The sequence below is a fragment of the Schistocerca americana genome, chromosome 1 (genome assembly GCF_021461395.2).
Source record: "Schistocerca americana isolate TAMUIC-IGC-003095 chromosome 1, iqSchAmer2.1, whole genome shotgun sequence".
Classification (NCBI taxonomy): domain Eukaryota; kingdom Metazoa; phylum Arthropoda; class Insecta; order Orthoptera; family Acrididae; genus Schistocerca; species Schistocerca americana.
In genome coordinates this window covers 580,140,142-580,152,802 of record NC_060119.1, presented here as the reverse complement: position 1 = coordinate 580,152,802, position 12,661 = coordinate 580,140,142, and the positions used below count along the sequence as shown (strand labels likewise).

General features: G+C 42.5%; 1 protein-coding gene across 2 annotated transcripts in view; it reads left to right on the top strand.

The window, feature by feature from the left end:
* The window catches only part of LOC124625153 (zwei Ig domain protein zig-8-like), a 155,061-nt gene that overhangs the window by 112,079 nt on the left and 30,321 nt on the right, over positions 1 to 12,661 (top strand). For both annotated transcript variants that reach the window (XM_047149151.1, XM_047149152.1), the window contains exon 3: positions 731 to 941. In XM_047149151.1, coding sequence (XP_047005107.1) covers positions 731 to 941 — 211 coding nt within the window. The remainder of the gene's footprint in view (positions 1 to 730; positions 942 to 12,661) is intronic.

The following is a 12,661-nucleotide window of genomic DNA, read 5'->3' as shown; positions in this document are numbered from 1 at the left end:
TAGCTGAGCGACAAAATGGTAACGAGTTTGTGACCGACATTAGTATGAGGAATGTTAAATTATTTTTTATTTGTTTACATTTAATCGCATTATGTATAACATATCAAACAATATAAGCATTCTCACAAATATGATAAAGCTGAAAATAGTTATTGTTCCGTATTTAGCGTTGTATGTTTCAGATTAATAAATGCGTTGTAATACACACTTTCTAAAGTAACATATGGCTTTCCTCAGCGAAATTTTATCAAAATCTCTTCTGAGGTTCAGGTTTTTCGCATTAGTATGGGTTCTTAGAATCCTAGTTTGTTCTAGCTTACATCCCGCATATAGTCTGTTGTCAAGGTTTTTGATGGTTGCGTTTTCTACGTTCTGCGAGGGTAAGAGACAACTACGTTTTATTGAGAGACGGCTTCTATGTCTAAAAGCTCCATGATCTTTCTTCTGGTATTTGTAATGTAATGAAGGTTTTGTCACACGGTTTAACCCTTGTAGGTTAACAAAAGTTTTTTTTTTTTTTTTTTTTTTTTGCGTCTCCTTTAGGATAATTCTTTGGCACATGATGATGATATCATAGTCACCAAACTTTCTATAAAACAACAGGAGACCAATAAATCTCATCACGGCAGCTGTCGCGGTTATTTATTTATTCATATCTGTGATTGTGTTAAGAAAAGCAGCCTTTCGTATTTTATGGAGCTGGACTACATTAGACTCTCTGCGCTTTCAGGTATCCTGGGTACGACACCGCGACATCCACTTGCTGACGGTCGGCCGCTACACGTACACCAGCGACCAGCGCTTCGAAGCCTTGCACTCCCCGCACACGGAGGACTGGACGCTGCACATCCGCTACGCGCAGAAGAAGGACTCTGGCATTTACGAGTGCCAGATTAGCACCACGCCTCCCATCGGGCATCCCGTCCATCTCACCATCGTAGGTAAATTGAGTGAGGTACAGAATCTTTGACCAAACGATTTAAAGGGGTGTGAGTTTTGTCGCACGAAGTGTTAGTCGCAGATGTCACAAAAATAATTGTGTTCAGTGATGAAGTTAAATTCGCTTATATACAACGTTTAACAGCTACAGTTTGTTTGTATGGGTCTCCGAAGACCCTACAGCTAATTAGATGGATTTACAGTGTACTAGAGCAATTCTTACATTTTTGTCCAGAATGGTTTGGGAGTGGTAAGTTTCGGGATTGTAGGGGATTAAACACTTCCAAACACATATTTTTTGTTAATAATACAGCCCAGTTAGTAAGCGTACTGAGATTAATAACGACCAGAAACCATATTACTTGACACCAAACCAAAAGATAAAGCAGAATCTGATATCTTTCAGCAAATGCCATCTGTACAGAATTCATGATATTCAACTGATCATTCCTTTTCAGTAAGAAAGGACAGCACCAGGTAAATCAACAAGCCAACAACTAATTAACTACACGACTAGGTTTTCTCATGCTGAGACATTAGAAGGAGCGACCTGTTTCACTTGGTAAAATTTTTTACAGCCAAGATCACATGCATATTCCTTTATTTGCAAACATCGAAGATCAATTTTAGACGGCGTGTGAGATATAATTGTTAACTTATATGCCGTCCAAGATGGCTCTATGGAGTGCTTTCAGCAATCCAAAATTCTGTGTATGGTCTCGAAATATCCCTTATGGAATTGCATGAGGCCAAACAGTGATAACATCAAAATACTTCGTACATCTAGCTTCAGCCACTTATGGGCACAGTAATAAAACACAACTTAGCTTTAAAATGAACTGTTAATAAAAAAGCTAGTGTGTTATACAGTACAATTATTAGCAGCAACCTATCTCTAACTTCGTTTTAAAATTTATTTTTAACAATTTCCTGACGTTTATTCTCCTGCCTCATCCCATAAATGTGGCTCCGGAAGTCTTATCGGAAAAGTAAAACTGCGCTTCAAAATTTCTTCGTAAACGTGATTGAATGTACCCTCGCAAATAGTTTAAATATTTGGAATCTTCATATACTGGATTCCAAGACGAATTTCTAAAAGATTTGTTAACAATTGCAGTAGTCGAAGCCAGTGTGCGATTCTTCGCACAGTTTCTGTTTCTGTACTTGCTCCTTCAGTTTGTTCATCTTGTCCGTAATTTTGTAGTGCACTGAACAACAGTGCACTCTACGAGACACTCAGTGCTTGATTATCGAATACGATTATTGCACAAGTTCTTGGATCTTACAAGGGGAGGCCGCCAATTGTGCAATTCAGATTCGATTCATACTGCGCATAAAAAAATCGACAGTTAAAAGAAACCGTTACGGTGAAATACTCTCTACGATTAATAATTTTCTACAGTCTCGTGGCGCAGCAGTTAGCGCTCGGGTTCGTAATCCGAAGATCGCCGGATCAAATCTCGCGCCGTGCTATTTTTTTTATTATTTGTTTTTGTAATTAATATATATATATATATATATATATATATATATATATATATATATATATATATAAGCTATTAATGAATTGCTTATGCATGTTGGTGAATGCAGATCGCTCTCCAATTGTATCGCCTCCATTTTTCAGTTTTTTTAACAGGGTGTACCAAAGCTCTCCCGTCCGCACTGATTTTCGACGATGTTATAAGTTGCGCTAGGGACCGCATCTACCTTCTTTCGAAGTTAGCAGGCAACTACGCTGTTATGCGGCGGCTCGTTTCGGCCCATTCAACATCTGTCCTTCAATTGTAACGAGCGAGTAACGGAGTTTATATTTCATACCTGCCGCAGCAAATTTGTGTTCGTGGGGTCTCTATTCTAATTCGAACGTTTGACTTACGCTATATGCATTCGTTTCGCAATACCGTTTCTACGTCTTCCGTTAACTGTACGTGGTTAACATTATAAAGACAATTAATAACATTTGTGAAATACAACTTTGTTTGCGGAAAACATAATGATATTCGAAGTCGCCAGTTTTTCCACGACAAACGACTTTCAACAACTTATTATATGCATAATTGGTGCAACTGATTGCCGGGAATTATATATATATGAATTACAAAAAACAAATACTAAAGAAAAGGGTTGCATGGCGCGAGATTCGATCCGGCGACCTTCGGATTACGTACCCGAGCGCTAACCGCTGCGCCACGACGCTGTGGAAAATTATTAATCGTAGAGAGTATTTCACTGCAACGGTTTCTTTTAACTGTCGATTTTCTCGACAACGGCTGAGAAGTGCATCTTGGTGCTTTGCCACGTTACACCTCTGGCCATGAGCTTTTATTATGCGCAGTGTGAATCGAATCTGAATTTTACAATTGGCGGCCTCCCCTTGTTAGTCATAATTAACTCGCGTCCGGCCATCCTGATTTAGGTTTTCCGTGATTTCCCTAACTCAGTCCAGGTAAATGCCGGGATGGTTCCTCTGAAAGGGCACGGCCGACTTCCTTCCCCATCCTTCCCTAATCCGATGAGACCGATGACCACGCTGTCTGGTCTCCTTCCCCAAAAACAACCAACCATCATAATTTACTGTTTAGTACTTGATAGGTTGTAGCAAGTATGAAAAGGCAGACCACATAAGAAAGACAAATGCTATTCGTGCGTAGTCTGACTACAAACAGAATCCCGCAATTGACAGCTTTAGTTGCTAAGGAAAGAAGGAAGAAAGGAAAATTAATTAAACGTCTCGCCGACAGCACAGTCAGCGACGAAGCATAAACTCGGATTACGGAAGGATGGAGAAGGAAATTGGCAGTGCCTTTTTGAAAGGAATCAATCTGGAGTTTGCGTGAAGCTATTTAGGAAAATCACGAAGAGCCAAAGTATGAATGACCGTACGGACACTTGGGCCGTCACTCTCCCGAAAGCGAATCCGGCGGGCTGACCACTGTCCCACCTCGGTCGGTCAATTCTTGGGAGGACTGCAGATTCCACATTAGTGACTACCGTTATTGACGTTTAAAGAAAGTAACGCTTTAGTTGTGTATCTTATGGTGATAATTACACTGATCAGTCACAACATTATGACCACCGACGTCCTATCGATATAGCCCCGTACAGGCATAGCAGCGTCACCTGGCAAGGGATGAATAAAGACAACACACGGTGCATGGAGTATCAGTGAGCGCGCTCTTCGTGTGCAGAATGGGAAGGCGTGATCTATGTGAATCTGACCGTGGGCAGATGATGCCGGCTTTGAGACTCGGCATGAGAATTTCGGAAACTGGACCACTCGTGAGTGTCTTTAAGACGTAGCGAAACCGAGATGTCAGACGTCATAGGCTGGGCAGACTGTGTACCGAGCGCTTCTAACGATGGACTTCCGCAACCGACGACCCATGCAAGTGCCAATGTTAACGTCACGATATCGGCAATTACCACTGAATTGGGCGCTTGACCATCGGCAATGGACGGTGGCACAGTGGCAGAGCAGTGTAATGTCTATGATTCTCGTCGAAAAGCCACGGTATGTTAACACTGCCATCCGACTGTATCAGTAAGCACAATATATTATTTCCCTGTGTTCCAATATCTGTAAATGACTATTAAAATATCGATAAACGAGAAGACAGTTTTTGAATTTTCCTGTTCAACTAAATAAGCCAACAGAACAGAGCGGATACACGCTGCAGGTTGCGAAAATTTCGGAAGCGTATGATACAGTATGTTTATAAGCCGAGGTATCTAAGCATACTGCGAGAGTATCAAATATAGTCAACTAATGTCTCCCTCTTTCCCGCTTTGATATTAAGACACCTCGCGTTTTGTTGAGAGTGGGGAAATAAAATTGAGAACGAACAGTGTTCATATATGTACCACCTAAGTCGAAATACCTCTTATTTTGTGGACGGTTGCAGACATCGAAACGAGGTTTTTTGGCAACTGGTAGTTTGTATGTGTTGAGAAGCACGTGACGATATGTATCGATAGTAAGCTGAACTCTGGCATTAATCGAAATATTAAAAATAGAACCGTTGTTTTAATGGAACCGTATTCATTTCATAATTGCATTCAGTACGTCTTGGAAAGATAATTGCAGTGATATAGCGCTTGTTAATTTTGACCTTGATAGCTTTGCAAAAATATCCGAGAAATATACTGAAACTGCGCAGCAATAAAGCCAGAGTCGGTTACTGAAGTGTAAAAACCATCAAGTTGAGCTCTGGTGCAAGACTCCGTCGTTGTATGCAGCAAGGCAGGCGTATGCTGGCAGTTAGGCGGCAGTCGCCGGCCAAGACAGAACAGCAACCGGGTTGTAATCGATTTTGTGACATTTCGCGAGTTCGTAACCAGGAACGAATTATTCAGCCCCATCTGCGTCCTTCGGTAGTTTAGCTTTTGCGTTTATGGATGTTAATACTTACTGGACATATGTCTCGCATTGTCGGAAAGTAATAGATTTTCTGACATTTTGGAAGTACATAACCAGGAGTGAATTATTTGTCCTCACCTGTGTGCTTTGCTAGATTAGTTTTTGAATCTGTGGTGGTTAATCTAATTTATCTATACCAAGTTTTTGTGTTCCGTCAGTGTTTGCAGTAGAGTTCCGCAGCACCAGTTGGTAGTCGTTTGTTTGCCCGCGTAGCGTAGTTTTCCACCGTCTGTGGTATGGATGATGACTGTGATTGCTGTGCGCGATTGTGAGATGTGTTGGTGACGCTTCGCTCTCGACTCCGGGATGTGTTGGCTCTGGTTACACAGTCTGAGGCTGCAGTGGATGGGCATCACTGTTGCGGGCCGGAAGTAGAGAGTCAATAGACGTCCAGCACTACCCACGAGTCCGCCGATCGGCCTGCACTGGTGGCTGGCCGAGTGACTGCTCTCGTTGAGGTTGTCCCCTCACCCGATGTGGAGTGGGAGGACGCCAAGGGGCGTGGTAGGCTGGCGAACACATTCGAGGTGCTGTCTGTGGCTGTCCACGTCCCTCAGCCAGATGTAGTCGCTTGTGCTGCTTCAGAGTAATCCCCTTAACCTGCAGAATCGGGGCAGTCATAGAGAATACTATTATTGATAGTTGGTAGCTGTAATGTTACGTGCTTTGTGGGGACACCTAGGGACATCGCTCCCAACAAAGGAAAGCAAGCCACCAGAATGCACTCCGCGTGCATACCATATGGAGTCATTCCAGAGACTGAGTGAGTCATTCTGGATGCGATGAAGAGCACAGGGTGCAACTAACTGCAGGTGGCGGTTCATGGCAGTACCAGCAACGTATGTCACTTTGGGTCGCTGCGAACAGCTCCTTGAAGTGCTAAAGGCTGCCATTCTTCCTTTCGAGATGAAATCAGAGCTGTCAATTTGCAGCACAGTCGACAGAATCTGTTATCAGATGGTTCTGTGACCGTGTCAGTTGTAGATTCTTCAACTTGCGCCCGAACTTGATGGGGTTTCGGGTTCCGCTAAATTACAAGCAGGAGGCGCATACACGGGTAGCGGGCTCCATGTGGCGTGGATTTAGCAGTTTCTTAGGTTACAGAACTGCAGTTTCAAAGGATGTATGTCGAACAAAGAAAAAACGTAGATCTGTCCAACAGTTATAAATTGTCGAAGCTGTGCTGGGATAGTACCAAGGTTACGAGCGCTAATAGAAAGTACTCATGCTCATATCGTTATTGACATTGCAAAGCTGGCTAATGCCAGAGAAGTTCAGCTGAAATTTTTGAGAAGGACCTAACGTTGTTCAGAAAGGGTAATATAAACACAGTAGGCGGTGCCGTGTTTGTTGTTGTTAGACATAGTTTCTCTTGTAGCGAAATTGAAGTAGGTAGTTCCTGTGGTCATTAACATTGCTACACCAAGAAGAAATGCAGATGATAAACGGGTATTCAATGGACAAATATATTATACCAGAACTGACATGTCATTACATTTTCACGCAATTTGGGTGCATAGATGCTGAGAAATCAGTACCCCGAACAACCACCTCTGGCCGTAGTTACGGCCTTGATACGCCTGGGCATTGAGTCAAACAGAGCTTGGATGGTGTGTACAGGTACAGCTACCCATTCAGCTTCATCACGATATCACAGTTCATCAAGAGTAGTGACTGGCGTATTGTGACGAGCCAGTTGCTCGGCCACCATTGACAAGACGTTTTCAATTGGTGAGAAATCTGGAGAATGTGCTGGCCAGGGCAGTAGTAGAACATTTTCTGTATCCAGAAAGGCCCCTACAGGACCTGCAACATGCGGTCGTGCATTATCCTGCTGAAATGTAGGGTTTCGCAGGAATCGAATGAAGGGTAGAGCCACGGGTCGTAACACATGTGAAATGTAACGTCCACTGTTCAAAGTGACGTCAATGCGAACAAGAGGTGACCGAGACGTGTAACCAATGGCACCCAGTACCTTCACTCAGGGTGATACGCCAGTACGGCGATGATGAATACACGCTTCCAATGTGCGTTCACCACGATTTCGCCAAACACAGATGCGACCGTTATGATGCTGTAAACAGAACCTGGATTCATCTGAAATAATGACGTTTTGCCATTCGTGCACCCAGGATCGTCGTTGAGTACACCATCGCAGGCACTCCTGTCTTTGATGCAGCGTCAAGAGTAACCGCAGCCGTCGTCTCCGAACTAATGGACCATGCTGCTGCGAACGTTGTCGAACTGTTCGTGCAGATGGTTGTTGTCTTGCAAATGTCCCCATCTGTTGACTCAGGGATCGAGACGTGGATGCGCGATCCGTTACAGCCTTGGGGATAAGATGCCTGTCATCTCGATTGCTAGTGATATGAGGCCGTTGGGATCCAGCACGGCGTTCCGTATTACCCTCCTAAAACCACAGATTCCATATTCTGCTAACAGTCATGGGATCTCGACCAACGCGAGCAGCAATATCGCGATACGATAAACCGCAATCACGATAGGCTACAATCAGACCTTTATCAAAGTCGGAAACGTGATGGTACGCATTCCTCCTTCTTGTACGAGGCATCACAACAACATTTCACCAGGCAACGCCGGTCAACTGCTGTTTGTGTATGAGAAGTCGGTTGGAAACTTTCCTCAAGTCAGCACGTTGAAGGTGTCGCCACCGGCGCCAACATTGTGTGAATGCTCTAAAATTCTAATGATTAGCGTGTCACAGCATTTTCTTCTTGTCGGTTAAATTTCTCGTCTGTAGCACGTCATCTTCGTGGTATAGCAATTTTAATGGCTAGTAGTGTATATCACTTATAAACTCATATGGGAAGTATTTTTTTAAAATATAATCTATACTGGTTGAAAATGTTAAAATTTTTACTCCCATTACTTCAAGATCTAATAAGATCGGCAATTTTTTTATTTAGAAGTTCATATCCATAAGAGGATAAGGTGCCAGGTTGAGGAAATTGAATACTGAGAGACAAGAAACTTTCTTATGGCAAAACCATAAGAAGCAGTCAGACAGACAAAATGATTGATGAACTACAGTAGTATTATGGGATGGCCATTAGAAATAATACTGAGGATTTATTGAAAATGAAGCAGGGAGTATGGATTACATCTTTCCATAGACTGTAAACTGATGTAAAACCAGTACACCTCCTTTGCCCTCCTGGTCCTGATTCATGATGCAATTGCCACAATGCCCAGTACTTACGAAGTTCATGCAGCTATAAACATTTCATCCCAGTAGCAGTCATGGATTTCATAAAACGTATTTACAGAGACCTGGAAAATCTTGAATTAATGAAGAAATGTCTGCATGGTCAGACTCAAAATCCCAATGAGTCGTTGAATAATGTTACATGGACTTACCAAAAAATGATTTTGTTGGAATGAAGACACTAAAGGTGATGGGGTGTCAGTGATGCTGTTATTGCTTTTAAAGATGGCAACTTTGGTAGGGTGAAAGTGCTAGAGTAAATGCGAATTAATCCTGGAACAAACTGCGTCAGAAAACTTGAACAAGGTATGCATTGATAAAGCAGAGTATGCAGCACAGTTGGCCACTAAGGAGTCTAGAAAAAAGAAAAGAAGAAAGAATTTGGAAGAAGATCTAGAGAATGATACACAGTATGGTGCGGGGTGCTTTTGAGTCACTAAAAATAAAAAATTAAGTACATATTAAGTGAGTTACAGACTTTTGAAACTTTAGAAACCGTTCCTGAAAGTTTACATTTTCTGTTGCATTTCACCCTAAATCTCAAAAACCACTTCGAGTAGAGTATTCAAATTTTCCGGGAGTAATAACATACATATCTCGAGTCTACTGAACTAAAAGAAGAACATAATGTTAAGTATAATTAAAATCATTTAGAATAACATCCAAGAAAAGTACACAAAATATTAACCACGTAATTAAAAAATTGTATTTCCCAAAGCAGTGGCTGAAATGCAATTATTGTCGTTCAGCAGACTCAGAACATACAATTTAATGTTCTGTAAAAGTTTCATTCCAGTGGCTACAGTGGTTCCTGAAATACAGGGGAGCCAAGTCACTAAATTTAACATTGTCGAGATAAGGCGTTCAAACTCAACCTGTAAGCTTAAAACATCATCTGAAATCGTGTTGAACGCATTCTCTGTAAATTATTTCGAGCAATTTGTTCATAAGCCCACTCGAGCAGTAAACCGTTGTGATAACACGTTCGGCCTAGGCCCAATCGAATATTTGAAGTGGTTGCGGAAAGACACTTGACCTCGTAGCAACAAATAATCCTGAGCTAATAACAAGCACAAAAGCGGGTTTTGGGACTAGTGAACACGGGGTTTTCATACCGATAATGAATACCATAGCTCCCAAATCCACGAAGAATAAAAGATAAATATGCGTATTCAGAGAAGCAGATAAAAATTCCCTCGATGTTTTCCTGAGGGGCTGTCTTCACTCCTTACAAGTTAACGATGTAACTGTAGACCCGATATGACTTGAATTTACAGAAATATTATCGACAGCAGTTGAGATATTTATACCAAATAAATTAACAAAGACTGAACAAATACCTCATGGTACACAAAACAGGTCAGAACACTGTTGCAGAAATCACGAAGAAAGCATGCCAAAATTAAACGAACGCAAATCCCTCACAATTGGGAATCTTTTATAGAAGCTTGTAATTTAGCACGGACTTCAATACTTGATAATTATAATAGTTTCCACAACGAAATATTGTCTTGAAAACTGGCAGAGATTCTGTTCGTATATAAAATATGCAAGCGGCAAGACACAATCAATGCTTTCTCTGCACGGTAATAATGGAAACGCTATCGTTGGCACCGCTACTAGACAGAGTTACTCAACACATATTTCCGAAATTCCTTCACCAAAGAACACGAAATAATGTTCCATAATTCGAATCAAGAACAGCTGCCACCTCTGTGACTTATAGGTAGATATCCTCTAAGTAGTGAAGCAACTTAAATTACTTAATAAAAACAAGTCTCTGGTCTATCTTGTATACCAGTTAGGTTCCTTTCAGACAATGCTGATGCAACCGCTCCATACATAACAACCACATGCAACCGCTCGTTTGACGAAAGATTCGTACATAAAGACTGAAAAGTTGCACGGGTGTTACCAATATTCAAGAAAATCAACTGGAGTAATTCACTAAATTAGAGGGTCATATTATCAGCGTCGTCATGCAGCAGGATTTAGGAACATATATTGTGTTCGAACGATATGAATTACCTCGAAGAGGTCTATTGAGGAACAGTCCGCAGAGATTTAGAAAACATAATTCTTTAAAACACAACTACCTCTTTACTCACACGAAGTGTCGAGTGCTATCGACATGGGATATCAAATTGATTTCGTATTTCTAGGTTTTCCGCTAGCTTTTGACACCGTAGGTCACAAGTGGCTCCCAATCAAATTGAGTGCTTATGGAATGTTGTCTCCTTTATGCGACTGGATTCGTGATTTCCTGTCAGAGAGGCCACAGTTCTTAGTAATTGACGGGCAGTCATCGAGTAAATCAAGAGTGATCTCTGGATTTCCCCTAGGTACACTATGTGATCGAAAGAATTCGGACTCCTGGCTGAAAATGACTTACAAGTTCGTGGCGCCCTCAATCGGTAATGCTGGAATTCAGTAAGGTGTTGGCCCACCCTTAGCCTAGATGACAGCTTCCAACCTCGCAGGCATACGTTCAGTCAGGTGCTGGATTGTTTGAAACTTCCTGGCGAATTAAAACTGTGTGCCCGACCGAGACTCGAACTCGGGACCTTTGCCTTTCGCGGGCAAGTGCTCTACCATCTGAGCTACCGAAGCACGACTCATGCCCGGTACTCACAGCTTTACTTCTGCCAGTATCTCGTCTCCTACCTTCCAAACTTTAACACAGTTTTAATTTGCCAGGAAGTTTCATATCAGCGCACACTCCGCTGCAGAGTGAAAATCTCATTCTGGGCTGGATTGTTTCTTGGGGAATGGCAGCCCATTCTCCACGGAGTGCTGCACTGAGGAGAGGTATCGAGGTCAATTGGTGAGGCTTGTCACGAAGTCGGCGTTCCAAAACATCCCAAAGGTGTTCTACAGATGCATGCTAGTCCACTACAGGGATCTCATTGTGTAACCACCCCGCCACAGGCCGTGCATTACGAACAGGTGCTCGATCGTGTTGAAAGATGCAATCGCCAACACCGAATTGCTCTTCAACAGTGGGAAGCACGAAGATGCTTAGAACACCACTGCAAGCCTGTGTTGTGATAGTGCCATGCAAAACAACAAGGGCTGGAAGCATCTTCATAAAAAACACGACCACAACGTAACACCACCGCCTCCAAATTTTACCGTTGGCATTCCACGCGATGGCAGATGACGTTCATCGGGCATTCGCATTACCCACACCCTGCCATTGGATCGCCACATTGGGTACCGTGATTCGTCACTCCATACATCATTTTTCCACTTTTCAATTGTCCAATGTTTACGCTCCTTACGCCAAACGGGGCGTCGTTCGGCATTTACCGGCGTGATGTGTGGCTTATGAGCAGCCATTCCATCATGAAATCCATGTTTTCTCACTACCCGCCTCACTGTCATAGTACTTGCAGTGGATCCTGATGCAGTTGGGAATTCCTGTGTGATGGTCTGTATACATGTCTGCCTATTACTTGTTACGACCCTCTTCAATTGTCGGTTGTCTCTGTCAGTCAGCAGACGAAGTCGGTCAGTATTGTGCTGTACGTGTCCCTCCACGTTTCCACTTCACTGTCACATCGGAAAATGTGGACCTGGGGATTTTTAGGAGTGTTGAAATCTCCCTTACAGACGTATGGCACAAGTGACACCCAGTCACATGGTCACGTTCGATATCCGTGAGTTCCGCGAAGCGTCCCATTCTGTTCACTCACTATTTCTAATGACTACTGAGGTCGCTGATATGGAGTACTTGGCAGTAGGTGGCAGCACAAAGCACCTAATTTGAAAAATATATTGTTTTTGGTTTGTTCGGATACTTCTGATCAGACAGTGTAGCTATAGGCCCTTGTTGTTCCTTATCTATATAATCGATTTGGGAGACTATATGAGCAGCCGTCTTAGGTTGTGTGCAGGTGATGTTGTCGTTTGTAGTGTAGCAAACTCATCAGGAGGTCAATTGCTAAGGATTTCCATAAGGTATCTTCGTGGTGCCAAAATTGGTATTTCAACATAAAAATGTGTGAGGTCATGCACATAAGCTCTAAAAGATATGCGTTAAACTTCCATTGCATCATAAATCAGTGTAATATAAA